This window comes from Atta cephalotes, assembly GCF_000143395.1.
Source record: "Atta cephalotes unplaced genomic scaffold scaffold00052, whole genome shotgun sequence".
In the NCBI taxonomy this organism is placed as follows: domain Eukaryota; kingdom Metazoa; phylum Arthropoda; class Insecta; order Hymenoptera; family Formicidae; genus Atta; species Atta cephalotes.
The window spans coordinates 1,669,197-1,682,104 of record NW_012130116.1 but is presented as its reverse complement, the minus strand read 5'-3'; the positions used below and the strand labels follow the sequence as shown (position 1 = coordinate 1,682,104).

The window sequence follows — 12,908 nt, the reverse complement described above, 5'->3', positions numbered from 1 at the left end:
TTTATTTTTATTACATATATTCATTTTTAGTCTCTTTTTTTCTCAAAATTGAAATCAATATGTCTGATTATAGAATTATTTAGTATCGAAAATGATGGGATTCTTTGCCGAAGCTAAGTTTAAAAAAATAAAAGTTTTATATTATTTTAAACAAATTTTAATTTTTTACCATGAATTTCAATTTTAGGTTTAGCTACAAAAATACTTAACAAATTTACAAAGACTACATTTGATTAAACATACGCGAAAAAAAATTAATTTCTGAATGTTCCAGAAATCATATTGATTTTATTAATATTTTGTTTCTGTGTGTAAATCTTGTATTAGATAGCAGGAGATTATTTGTTGTCATTTTGACGTCTTTGATTAATTTATCATCTGAAATATACTAATAATATGAGAAAATCACAAGAATATTACTTCATAATTTTCGTAGATTTGTTAATAATATATTAGATCGTTTGTTCCAATTTAATCATTAATTTTATTGCTTTTGATTCGCATTATTATTATTTCAATTACTATCCCAAACTTATTAGAAACGCCATAATTTGAGTTTTGAATTATCTAAAATTCTTCAATTTTATCATAGATAACTTAAACATAATGATTCTCTCGTAATAATAATCTAAAATTATTAAATGAGATGTTACATAATATTAGGTATTTAAATGGAAAAATACGAAAATATTATAATTCCTCAATTATATTTTTAAAATTATATTTTTAATTGTAATAATAATATCTCCAAAGATATATGCAAAATAACTTTATTGTCATTGTACAATTATCCTTCTTCTATAATAAGAAAAGGCATGAATTGATTGCAATACGAGAAAGATAAGCTGCTAATTATTATACTACAAGAAATCCGATAATTTATTCTAATTTATTTGCAATATTAACGTTAATTGATAAATCATTCTTTCTTAATCTTAAAGTGTTATGCAAATGTAATGTTAGTGTATATGAGGTTAGTGTGTATGTGTCAAGGCGGAATGTTTGTATATGTACATGTTAATTATTTATAAAATCTGCATACGCAGGCGATACAATATATATTCGATTAAAAAAAAAATTTGTAACGTTACTTCATTTTTATCATGTTTTAAAAAAAAAATTTGGCAGTTATATATTATTTAATAAAACAAAATTTCAGCTTTAAGAATTTGTTTTCTAATTGTGATACGATAATTTTTAATGATGGAGTTATGAACAATCAAAGTCAAAATGCTTTTTTTATTTAATCTACTAAATTCACAGAATTATCAGAATTCTTTTTAAACAAAATGAATTACTTCAAGTAAAAGAAATTCGAGCGACACATGACCGCACAATTTTAATCGTTTTCACACTTGGCTATTCCTGTTAAAAAATGAAGAAAAGGCTTAATATCGTTATGAACGATTTATGAAGCTTCTCGCCCTGTAAATTACTACTCCTCTATAATTGTAACTAATTTGGGCACCAGCAGAGATGCTGTTGTCGTTAGGAATCTTTGCCGAGCGAAGTCTAAATTCCGAGGTCATTTTCTGCGAGGTAAATGCCAATTAGCCAACCGGTTAGCATGGCATTGCTTGCCGGCTGGAGTACATTACTCGACGACGCGTAACACCCAACCCTCGTCACGTTAACTTAACAGCGAAATAACGTCTGATGATGTTACGATGCAATTGACGAAATTTTCCCTCCACATATGAGTATATTGAAAAAATGAAGCGGATTTTCCCGTGCCAAGCAAATCGCTACGCAAAAGAATGTAATAAAAAAATAGAAGAAAACTAAGAATGTTAAGGGTGTTCGTGAAATTGAAGGAAGACAGTAATTTTATAATTCAGCCATTTGTACCTTTCCGCTCAATTAATTTTGAATTTAAATCTGGCCGAGAGCGACACTCAACTGTAATGATGAATAATGTTTTCCATGATGTAAATAAGTGATTCATAATGAAATGTTTTCCACATTGACGCAGGTATGAAACCCGTAACTCTGGAGATGGAAGAATAATAATTACACCCCAGGGCGTAGTGTTTTAATATACACTCTTAATGCAAATTATAATATCAGTTTCCTTAATCAACAAAATCGACCAATTTTTCATATCTCGGTTTCAGAAAAGGAGAATCATTCTGTAAATCGACTCAAACGCAGATGAAACCAACTATAATTTTGACCGGTGATTTCCAATCCCGTGTATTCTTGCGCAAAGCGCAAAAAACGATGCGTGAAATAATGCCAGTTTTCGCGATCAATGATGCGAAAAATTATGAAGCTGGTGAAAGGCGAAACGTTTGCTTAGGCGAAATCGCGGTTCTTGTAACAAATACGAGCGTTGGAATGAGGTAATGGGGATGAAAAGGTGGATTATTGAAATCGTATTTCTGCCACTGCATACGTCAATGACAGGGAGGAGCACTCAACTTGTGCGAAATAATCGAAAATAAACCGCGCGGAAATCGCGTCATACGTTGCAATTGCGCTCGCTCGTTCTCTCAGACAGATATATGTACTTACCACCACCATTTTTGTAGCAAAGGTACGGGAATCGCCACACATTAGCGAGATCGACGGCGAACCCGATAACCGATAATAAGAAATCGAGTTTTCCCGACCAAGTCTCCCTGCCATCACCGGCGTTGACATCCTTCGCAGCATTTTTTATCATCGTCGACGACATCCTTCCGGTACCTGCAAAGTAACAGTAATAAACATGCTATCTCTGACTCATAATTACATTCCACAATGTCATGGGAGAAAAATGTGATTGCATAAACACGAATAAATTGGAAACATGGATTCAAATACCAAATTTCAAATTCAATCACAGAAAGATAATAAATCTGATACTTATAATTAAATCTATTAAATATTCTAATCAAAAAATTCAATTACAATAACCAGAATTCTCATTAGTGTGATTGCACTTTGTTAGTATAATCATAATGTACGAATAATAATAAAAGTGCAATAAAAACATCAGGTGTTCCTATAAATATAACGTAATCATTTAAACTTTTGCCATTAATCAGACTAGACCTTAAATCTTAAAAAGCAATGTAAAATCGTCATTAGAAATTTTCCATCGAGCAGAAATTGAGTCCAAATGAATTCAGTCGCCATTATATGCGCAATATTATATTTTGTATTCTTACATCATAACTAAAACATTTTTCTTACTAAAGTTCCTTAATTTATTAATTTATTAATATGTTCCGAAAGTTTAATAATTGTTCAGTTGAGATAATTGTTGAAATATAATATTGTTAAAAAAATATTTCGCATTCTGCAACATAGCTAGATTGTATTTTACGTCATCAATAATTCATTTCTTAAAAGTATCAACTTATATTATTATTACTTTCTATTTGATTTGAGACTTCTAATTCTTTTACTTTTTTATTATTACTATATCGAATTACAATTCGAAATTTTTCCTTATTCTCAAAATTATTAGCTTTTCTTTTTCACTAATAAATTAAAAAAAAAATAATTGGAAATGTTTTTTATCCTGAGCCGAAAAAAACAATTATATTAATGTCGGAAAAAAGATAGTACTTATATTTTGTTTAAGAGCAGAATTAAAAACACATGAATAAACGATGAATATATATTTCTCTGGGAAATTTAGAATTTAAAACGAGCTTTTCTTAAAAGCAAGAGTCTTGCTTGTGTAAATTAATATAATTACGTAATCTTAGAAATACATGGCTTATGAACGAATGCATAAATCTGCATGCCTACTGTGCTCGGAATTAGGCGCAAGGTCGCGAATGTGTGAAGAGTGAAAGGAACCAAGCGAAAAGAAAGTGTAGTACAAATAGGAAAGCGAAAAGGAAGGATAGTGGAGAATGAATGATGCAGATGGAGATGGTAATAAATATGGAAAGAAAATCGGCAATTCGACATACGTGTGCATGCGAATGTATGGTTATTATATTATTTATTTGCGTGTTGGCATAAAATATATATGTGTATGTTTGGAAAAATTTACCTTAAAAATCTCAAAAAGAAATTTAAAACTTACAGTCTGAGCACACAAATTGTCGTAATATCTACTTAAACTTGAGTTGTAGGTGTAAGCAACGCACAAGCTTTGGCATATAACATGTAACTTATTGCCGTGTTTCTTGGAACTCGCACGTCAAACTTGCGCCAAAAGTATGTGTTACTTACATTTACAAGTCTAAGTATTCTTAAGTCTAAGTAAGTGTTACAACGTTTCTTCACATCCTTATTTACATAGAAAAAACTTAAAAGAAAACCTAAAAAATATGAGAGGTAAATTTAGACATTAGAAATTAATTTTTATTTAAAGTAATATTAAAACTTATTTAAGAAAAACTTAAAAGAAATTTAAAAATTGTGAAGAATAAACGTCAACAATTTTAAAGTTTTTAATAAATTGTTTATTATTGTTTAAAGTTTTTTTTAAATAAATTGTAAAATCATAAATTTGTTTAAATTCAAGGCAAGGTCTCTTTAAATGTAAAGAAGCTCGTCATTAAAAAATTATTTCATTAAAACACGAATGAAATTACATAAAATTGTACCTTTTATTCTAAATTATTCTATGGATTTTATTTATGAGAAAATGCAGCATCTTCGCATCTAATGGCGATGTCGCGTACCGTTCACTTGAACTTTATATTAATTTAGCCTTACTTTAAAACTTAAAAGCGTTTCAAAAATTCTAGATACAATGGAAACTTTCAATTTTTTTTAAATTTTAAAGTCAGTCATGAAATACTTTAAAGTTCACAAATTATTCTGAATTAATCTTTTACACTTTAAATTATCTCAAATTTTTAAAAGTAATTCTTAATTACTTTTAAAAACTTTAACGTCATTTAAAGTAAATTTTTCCAAGGATATGTGAGAGAGAGAGAAAGAGAAGGATGAAGAGGAGAGAGGAGCGCGTCGCGTGCGCGACGGGGCGCGGCGCGGGCGCGTGTAATTTGGCGACGACAAGTTATCGATAGCCCTTCAAACGACAACGCTCGACGCCCCCAACGAGCCTCATTGTACCCCGTGACGGGTACCGGTCAAACAGCGTATATTTCAAAGGCGATCGCGGGCGATCCGGCCTCGAGGGGCCACTCGACGAGGGGTTTTCTGTCACGCGCACTGATCCACGCTTATCCACGCAGACCGACCCAGTTAATTGATATTCGGCGGTCGCGGAAACACCTACGGATGCGCGAAGATGGACGATGACGAAAAATCACCCCCTCGCCATCGCCACTGCCGTCGCCGCGTTCGTCGCGAAATCGCTCGCACGCGTTTCCATCGCGACATCAGAAATCGGTTCGCTGAGAAAAAAATCTAATTGATATATAAATGAAAATAATGAATTGAATAATGAATTTAAAATCCGAGTAAAATTAGATCAGCACAACATTTAATTATAATCATCAGCTAAATAAAACATCCGTATAAATTAAATACAGTCTATAAACATAAACCGATTAAAATATACATATCCATATAAGAGCGAATATGATTTCAATGTTATTTGCTAACATTTTTATTATTTACTTTATTTTTAGTAAATTTTTTTTAATTTGCAATTTTTGTTTGTGTGATTCTTGAATAGTACATGTTCGTTAAATAATGTTGAGAACAGTTTTCACGTAAAATTACATGGAAAGAATGGTTTTGTTGAAATATTTAAAATTTTAGCTAGATACAAATCTGAAAATAATTGTAGGCTCCAATTGGAGATTATATGTATAGGTTGACGTGACGAATCAATGAGCGATCTGTTTGAAGTTTTCATGCGTAAGATCGATTAGGACAGCTGATTGGAGAGCGAGGAACGAAGAGTCAATTGATATAAAAGCGACAATGCAATAGATATGAAATCGAAGCGAGAAAAGAATTATTGTAAAGAGTATGAGAGAAGAAATTATTAAATATAATGCTTTCTAACAAACGATAATTTATTTTAAATAAACTGAAGTTATTCCTTGTATAATCTTCTTGGGCTTTTAATATTGAACCTATATAATTTTGTTGTCATCAAAACAATTATATAGGATACTCAAACTGATTATAAAAAATTTTTGACAGTATTTCTCATGTTTGAAATTAGTATAAAAATTTGATGATTCAACAAAATTATTTTCAGATTTGTATTTAGCTAAATTTTTAGATATACTTGAGCAAAAAATGTTTTCTTCTGTGTTGTAATAAATGTAATAAATAAATTATTTATTACATTTATTATAACGCATAGAAGATATTATTTAATTGCTTTATAGCTTTCGAAAAATGTTATTATTAAAAATATTATATTTTTAGATTATTTAATCAAATTTTGTTACTCAATTTATTAACGTATCTATCCTGTTTATTTATCACATCAATTATAGTGTTTCTCTTATAATAAAATGCTAAACATATAAAAATCACTAAAAAAAGATAAAAAAATTTGGCAGAAAAGAATAGTCAACTTAAAATATTATCTAAAAAAGGAAAAGAGTATGTAATAGAAAATTTTTTCTTTTTATTTTTGAAGTGCGAACAATGACATTTCACTCGATGCGTCATTAAATCTTAACAAGTATTCTAATTTGTTTTAACGATGAATAGTTAAAAGAAGATATAAGGATAATAGTTAAAAGAAGAAGGAAAGAAGTGATACAAAAATGATATTCTCTAGAAATCGAATTTACGTCGACATATTCTTAAAGCGGGACCCTCGCGTCTTTATTTAATCAGGGGCCGGTCTTTTTCCATTAGGAAAATCTCTCGAATTCAAGGAAGTATGAATTAATAAGCGTAACCGCGATCAGATTGCAAAGATAGTGAACCACAAATGGTAATATATTCACATGCACACGAGGATAAATAGGACAATCGCAATGACGCGGAATCAATCGCTGTTGAGACATCACATTTTTTTTCGACGATTTTTTTCTATCGCATTTTTAAATTGGCCACACCTTAATTCTTGCATCAACGCGAAACAAGTCTCATTTTCTTCTTTACTTAACTAGTACAATGCGATCGTCCTTAAAATACTCAGACTTTTTATTACAAAAGATTTTTATTCTGTCACACTTTTTAAGAACTGTAAGTGAAAATTTAAGTTATAGTTTGAAAAATTTGATATAATATCAGATTTTTATTTCTATTACGTCAGATTTCTATTTTAATCTATATTTTCTTTTACATATTCCTTTTCTTTTTTAGATAATATTTTAAGTTGACTTCTTTTTTATCAAATTTTCTCATCTTTCGTTTTGTTAAAATATTAAATTTTGGCAACGCCCACAAATTTTTTAAGATTAACTTATAATTTTATCTCAAATAGTTATTTATTATGAAATATCTTTTGCCGACAACTACCATAATTAAAATAAATATTGCGTGTCAGTCTTTTCTGAAAATTGTAGAAAAAATCAAATTCAATCTTAATAATCATCTAAATCATTCGCGATGCAATAATTATATTTACTCAATTACACTCCAAAAAACTATATGAAAAGTAAATAATAATAAAAAAATATGTTAGTAAAAACCAAGAAATCTATTCATAAGTAAATACGTAATATATATTTTTCAAAAAAATATATATATATATAAAATTTTACCTATGCTTTAATACTGTACTAATACATTAAAATTTATTGAATTTATTGAAGATAAGTAATCTTACAGAAAGTTTCATAATTTTTATATTTTTAATTACTTTTAAAATTATACTGTCATAGCTGTTTATGTACATCAAATCCAATTAAGAATACTTATTATTTCTTTTAAAAAAAAAAATAAAATAAAAAAAATATAAAATTAGATAAGCATTATTCAATTCTGATATATTATTCTGATATATTATTCTTTTAAAAAACAATCAGAGATTTTGAAATAATATTGAAATGATATCGTATGAAATGCATCTGAGATAACATAATTTAAAGATGAAAGATACATAGCATTTAATTATTCGATTTGAAATACGCATACGTACATGTGAATACATAAACAAATTCTAAGTACCAATTGTTGACACAAAATCTATTATGCATAAAACGCATAGAAAATTATTCCTGCATCGCAATAATTTCTATAAATATTCGAAAAACTATTAATATAAAAAATATTTATATATCCCTCCATAAACAGATTAATATTTCTTTAAATCAATCAGATGCATTTTTATCCCATTTATTTGCGAAATATAATATACAGTAATAAAATAGTGATAAAATTATAAATTAAGTCTTTTCACTAGCATAATACTTGTCACAATTTTACAACTTTGATTTTCATCAATACGAAATCCTTTTTTTTTACACAATGCTTATTTAATCTAAAAATCACATCAGTTTAGCATAGTAAATAAATAAAAGAACCACAAAAACGCTATAGCTTTTTCACGTTTAAATCAGTTCACGAAAAACTTAAAAAGACCATACGCGCAATCGAATCGTGAAATGATTATCGTCCTTCACAAATGCAAAAATCTTCGTTAATTCTTTTATTATGAGACACCTCGTAATCTCTTTCTGCATATTATTTAGAATTTTACAGAAAGCATCTTAATTTTATTTTAAAAAAGTAGGAATTTCTCTTTATACTATTTGCAACATGTTCATCGCATCAAAAGAAAATTTCGCAACAAGAAGAACATTTATTTTTTATGCTATCCGCCAAATTCTCATATTCACAATTTCTGTTAATAAAACTTATAAACCGTAAAAAAATATCTGTCAAATCGTACGAATCTAAAAACATGACGATATCTTTGTGTCGTCGTCTCAAAATAAAACACGAATTTCTGTTTGACAGAATAGGGATCAGGGCCTGGATCTAAAACCACAATGTGAAAAAAAGAGAAAGAAGGAACCTACCGCGACGATCTTCCCTCGTCTTGAGTATCAAAAGTCTTCCACTCTTTTCTTCGGCGAATTCATCTGTTGAGGAAAAACCCGAAGTGCCGCGATCGAGACGGTTAATCGGGCACGATTCGCGATGGAACTAACTGTTTGCGAGTAGCGTTCTAGTCTCAAATATTTAAACAATAGCTAAGCAAATGTGGTAAGGTAGTCGACGAATATATAGAAATAGTGGGAGAGATCTGTTGAATTCGAAGAAATTAACGACTTCGGATGGGAAGTTTCCTGCGGCGGAGTTTTCCGAGAATCATGAACGTGAAACTAATTAGATTTTCTTTTAATCAGCAATTGAATCTTTAAGACAACACTCAATCGACTCGGACAATGTGTCGTGAATGATAAATGATCGTTTCAATGCCGAGGAGTACATCTTCATAATTGTTGATATCCTTTAATGGATGGACATGCGTTTTGAAGGAGTACAGAAAACATTCTAAAAGCTGTGAAGATAATAGCCATTATCACGATGATACGAGGACAAAGAATCATTGACATTTTAAATCACTCTAGTGACTTTTCAATCATTCTTCCCACATTAAGAGAACGCACAATCAATACTGCTTGATTAAGAAACTTTTACAGTATTATAATTTAATATAATATACATTAATATAAAATAATATAATATACATACATCGGAATATTTCTTATTTTATTAGTGTTGATTGATAGATATTTTTTTCATATGAGAGAAGTGTTGTTTCGAATTAGAATGGCACAATAAAACGGTAAACTTTAAATTTGTATATGTTTATCTGTATATGTATATATTCTTTAAATATTTTCTTAAATAATTTTTTTAATTATTTTGTGCGCATGGATTTGTGCGCATGGATAAATTATTTAAAATATAAACGTACAATTTATAAGTTACATAAGTTATATATAAGTTACAAGTTAAAAAAGGGATAAATATAGACTAGACCTTGGTACCTAATGATATTTTATGTATGTAAATAATCGTAAATTGAAACTAAAAAAAAACATAAATTAAATTTACCGTCAATTTACTAATAATGCTAAAAAAGACTAATAAATATCTTAAAGCACTACAAGTTCTTAATAAAAAGTATTTCAATATACTGATTAATTAATGAAATATCATCAGTTATTGAATAATTAATTAGCATATTGAAACATTTTTTTCTAAGGGAAGACTTTATTGCGAAAAATATTATGTAATATTACAACAATATATTTTTTCAACAATATTGTTTTAAGATACTTATTAGTCTTATTGAGATACATCATTATATTGATCAATTGATATTATTTCAGCTCTCGCTTATAATTACTATCATGTCCAATAATAATCGGCATCTAGTTTATATAACTAAAAAATGTATTTAAAATTTATAAAATATTATCTATTATATACTAAGATCTAATCTCAATCATATTTTGTCTTTTTTTATTTATTTAATTCATTTATATAACAGTCCAGTTTAATTTATTGTTTACAATTTACAACCTTATTTCATTCTTAGATTTTTTTATCTTGATTCTAACTATAAACTCTGATTAGTTTGATATCTTGAGAATTTTAATTTGAATTCTTGACAAAAAATTTGGAGCGCAATTAATATTCACCGTAACTTTTCAATAGCGATACTTTTTTTAATTCAACAATAAAACGGCTCAAAAAATTTATGGATAATCTTAAATACATAAAATTATTCAGGATTCTATTTTTATTACATAAACTATGTGGAAAGTCATGTTTTATTATTTAATTATAATTGTTTCTGCTTACTTAAAAAAATACTTTTTATTATATCAAACCATTCAATCACTTCAAAATTCTCAATTATAAATCAAGAATTATTATTATTATATGTTCTAAATTATAATTAAAAATATAAAATGTCGATGCTGAAAAGTAAAATAATTATAGAGTGAAATTATGATTACAAATAATGTTTTTATATGAAATTTTTTATTTAAGTATGAAACTACCGCAAGATATATGAAATCGATTAATACTTAATTTAATAATTAATTATTAATTAATAACATTCGATTAATAATTAATAACATTCGTGGATAAAACTAAAAATTTTCGAAAATAATTGATTTATAACAAAACAAACATTTCACAAAGGAAATGTAGCATCGTATTCGTAAACAAACATAAAAACATAAAGTATTCAACATGTTAACGTTCGATTTTATGATTTATTGAAAACATGCAAATAAATCTAACGTTATATAACAATTTTCCAGGAAATCCTAAATTTAGGATTTCCCGGAAAATCCTAACATTATTTTACGACTAATATAAAATCTAAATGCATATCGAAAAATTATGATAAACGGCGAAGAAATCTATAGAACCTATGCATTTTTAAATTGTATACACACGACGCTATTCGAAAATTCATGATTGTATCAGGGGATCATTGTGTACTTGAAAGGAAATTACAAAAATGAGTAAATTCATTAGAATATTTATAATTTCATTGGTCAATGTGAACTAGTGAACTTGTTCGCTTTTACAATTTCCATCTCATCTCAAGATACACAATTGATTCCCAGAATCTAAAATAACGATCATTCTTTAAAATACGTACAACCACGGTACCATCCAATTTTATTCTTTCTTTTTCTAGTATCGTGTCCGAGAAAAAAATATTTAATTTTTAAAAGATAAACAAGAGAATTCGAATCACTATCCGAAGATTGCGAACCCATCGTCATCGATCTGCCCGTTGGGGACGACGGATGCGTTCTTAGCCGCGGAAATTTTCTCGAATTGAATAGCGTCGCTACGAGAAAGACGGAATGCAGGAGGTAGGCGGGATGCGTGTACTTACCGAGTGTCGCGCCGAAGACGACTAACGAGCGACGGCGTTGCCGTGAATGTTGCAGCTTGGCGAGACACCGCGACACTGACCGCGCGACTCCTCAGTCCACGGCAGGACTCCCACGACGAAGACTCGCCACAGGGTCAGAAGTAACTCGAAACTGGTATCCGTCAGACCCATGCCCGATTAGCGCGTCGTCGTTCCTTTTCTTGCCCTTCTTCCCTTCGCCTTCGTCGACACCCCTGCGTTTCCGCGTCGAATTCTAGAGTAGATTTCCTTCTTTTCGTGCGTTATTTTACGTAGAGGAGGCGATGCTATTTGCCGCGGAAGAAATGCGCGTTCGAATCCAGGTGGTTCCCGCGAGTCACTCGCGTTATTCTACTCGAGAGAGTCCTCGCGCATTCCGATGGCGATCGGCGGAGTGGTGAAGTGGAAGGAAGAAGCAAGATCGCGAAAGGACGTTTAGAGGTGAATCGCAAATTTCGAGACGTTCTCTAAATACGCGACGTGTCGCCCCGTCGCGAGTTACTTCCAGCGGAAGAGCGCGTACCGTGTTCGAGGAAGAAATTTGCGTCCTGTTCTCTCGCGAGAGCAATCGAACAAGCTAAGTTAAAGTTAAGGAAAAGAAAAAAGAGGAATGGAGATGGGGATGCGAAACGGGAATGCGGTAATATTTTTTTTCAGCACAAACAGGGGAACCTTGTCGCAAAGGATCGAAAGAGCGAGTGGCGAATTTTAGCGCCCGTCGGCGCGTATATACGCGCCGTGGTCACGTGGTGCGCGACCGCGACCAATCACTGCAAGCGCGCATGCGCCGTCGCACGATAGGAAATTCTACACACGATAATATCGATAAGAAGTCACTTTTCTAAAAAAAAGGGGGAATGGAAAACATGTTGCATATACATATATGAGTTTATTTTTCGTTTATTATCATATATTAATTAATATTATTTTACTAATATTAATTGAATTAATGTATATATAAATGTACATATAAATGTACATATAAATTACATATCATGTATAAATATACATTACAGTTTATATATATATATATATATATATATATATATATACACACACACACACACACACACACACACACACACACAAAATATAACTAATATAATTAAATAATTAATAAATATATATTAAGTAATATATATATATATATATAATAAATAAAATAAATAATTACTAT

The 12,908-nt window shown here is 29.7% G+C and overlaps 1 protein-coding gene across 1 annotated transcript in view; it reads right to left on the bottom strand.

Moving 5' to 3' along the window:
• The window catches only part of LOC105623076 (sodium-dependent noradrenaline transporter), a 16,782-nt gene extending 14,105 nt beyond the window's left edge, over positions 1–2,677 (bottom strand). The window contains exon 1 of the mRNA XM_012204477.1: positions 2,515–2,677. Within this exon, the coding sequence (XP_012059867.1) occupies positions 2,515–2,677 (163 nt within the window). The remainder of the gene's footprint in view (positions 1–2,514) is intronic.
• Between the last annotated feature and the right edge of the window lie 10,231 nt (positions 2,678–12,908).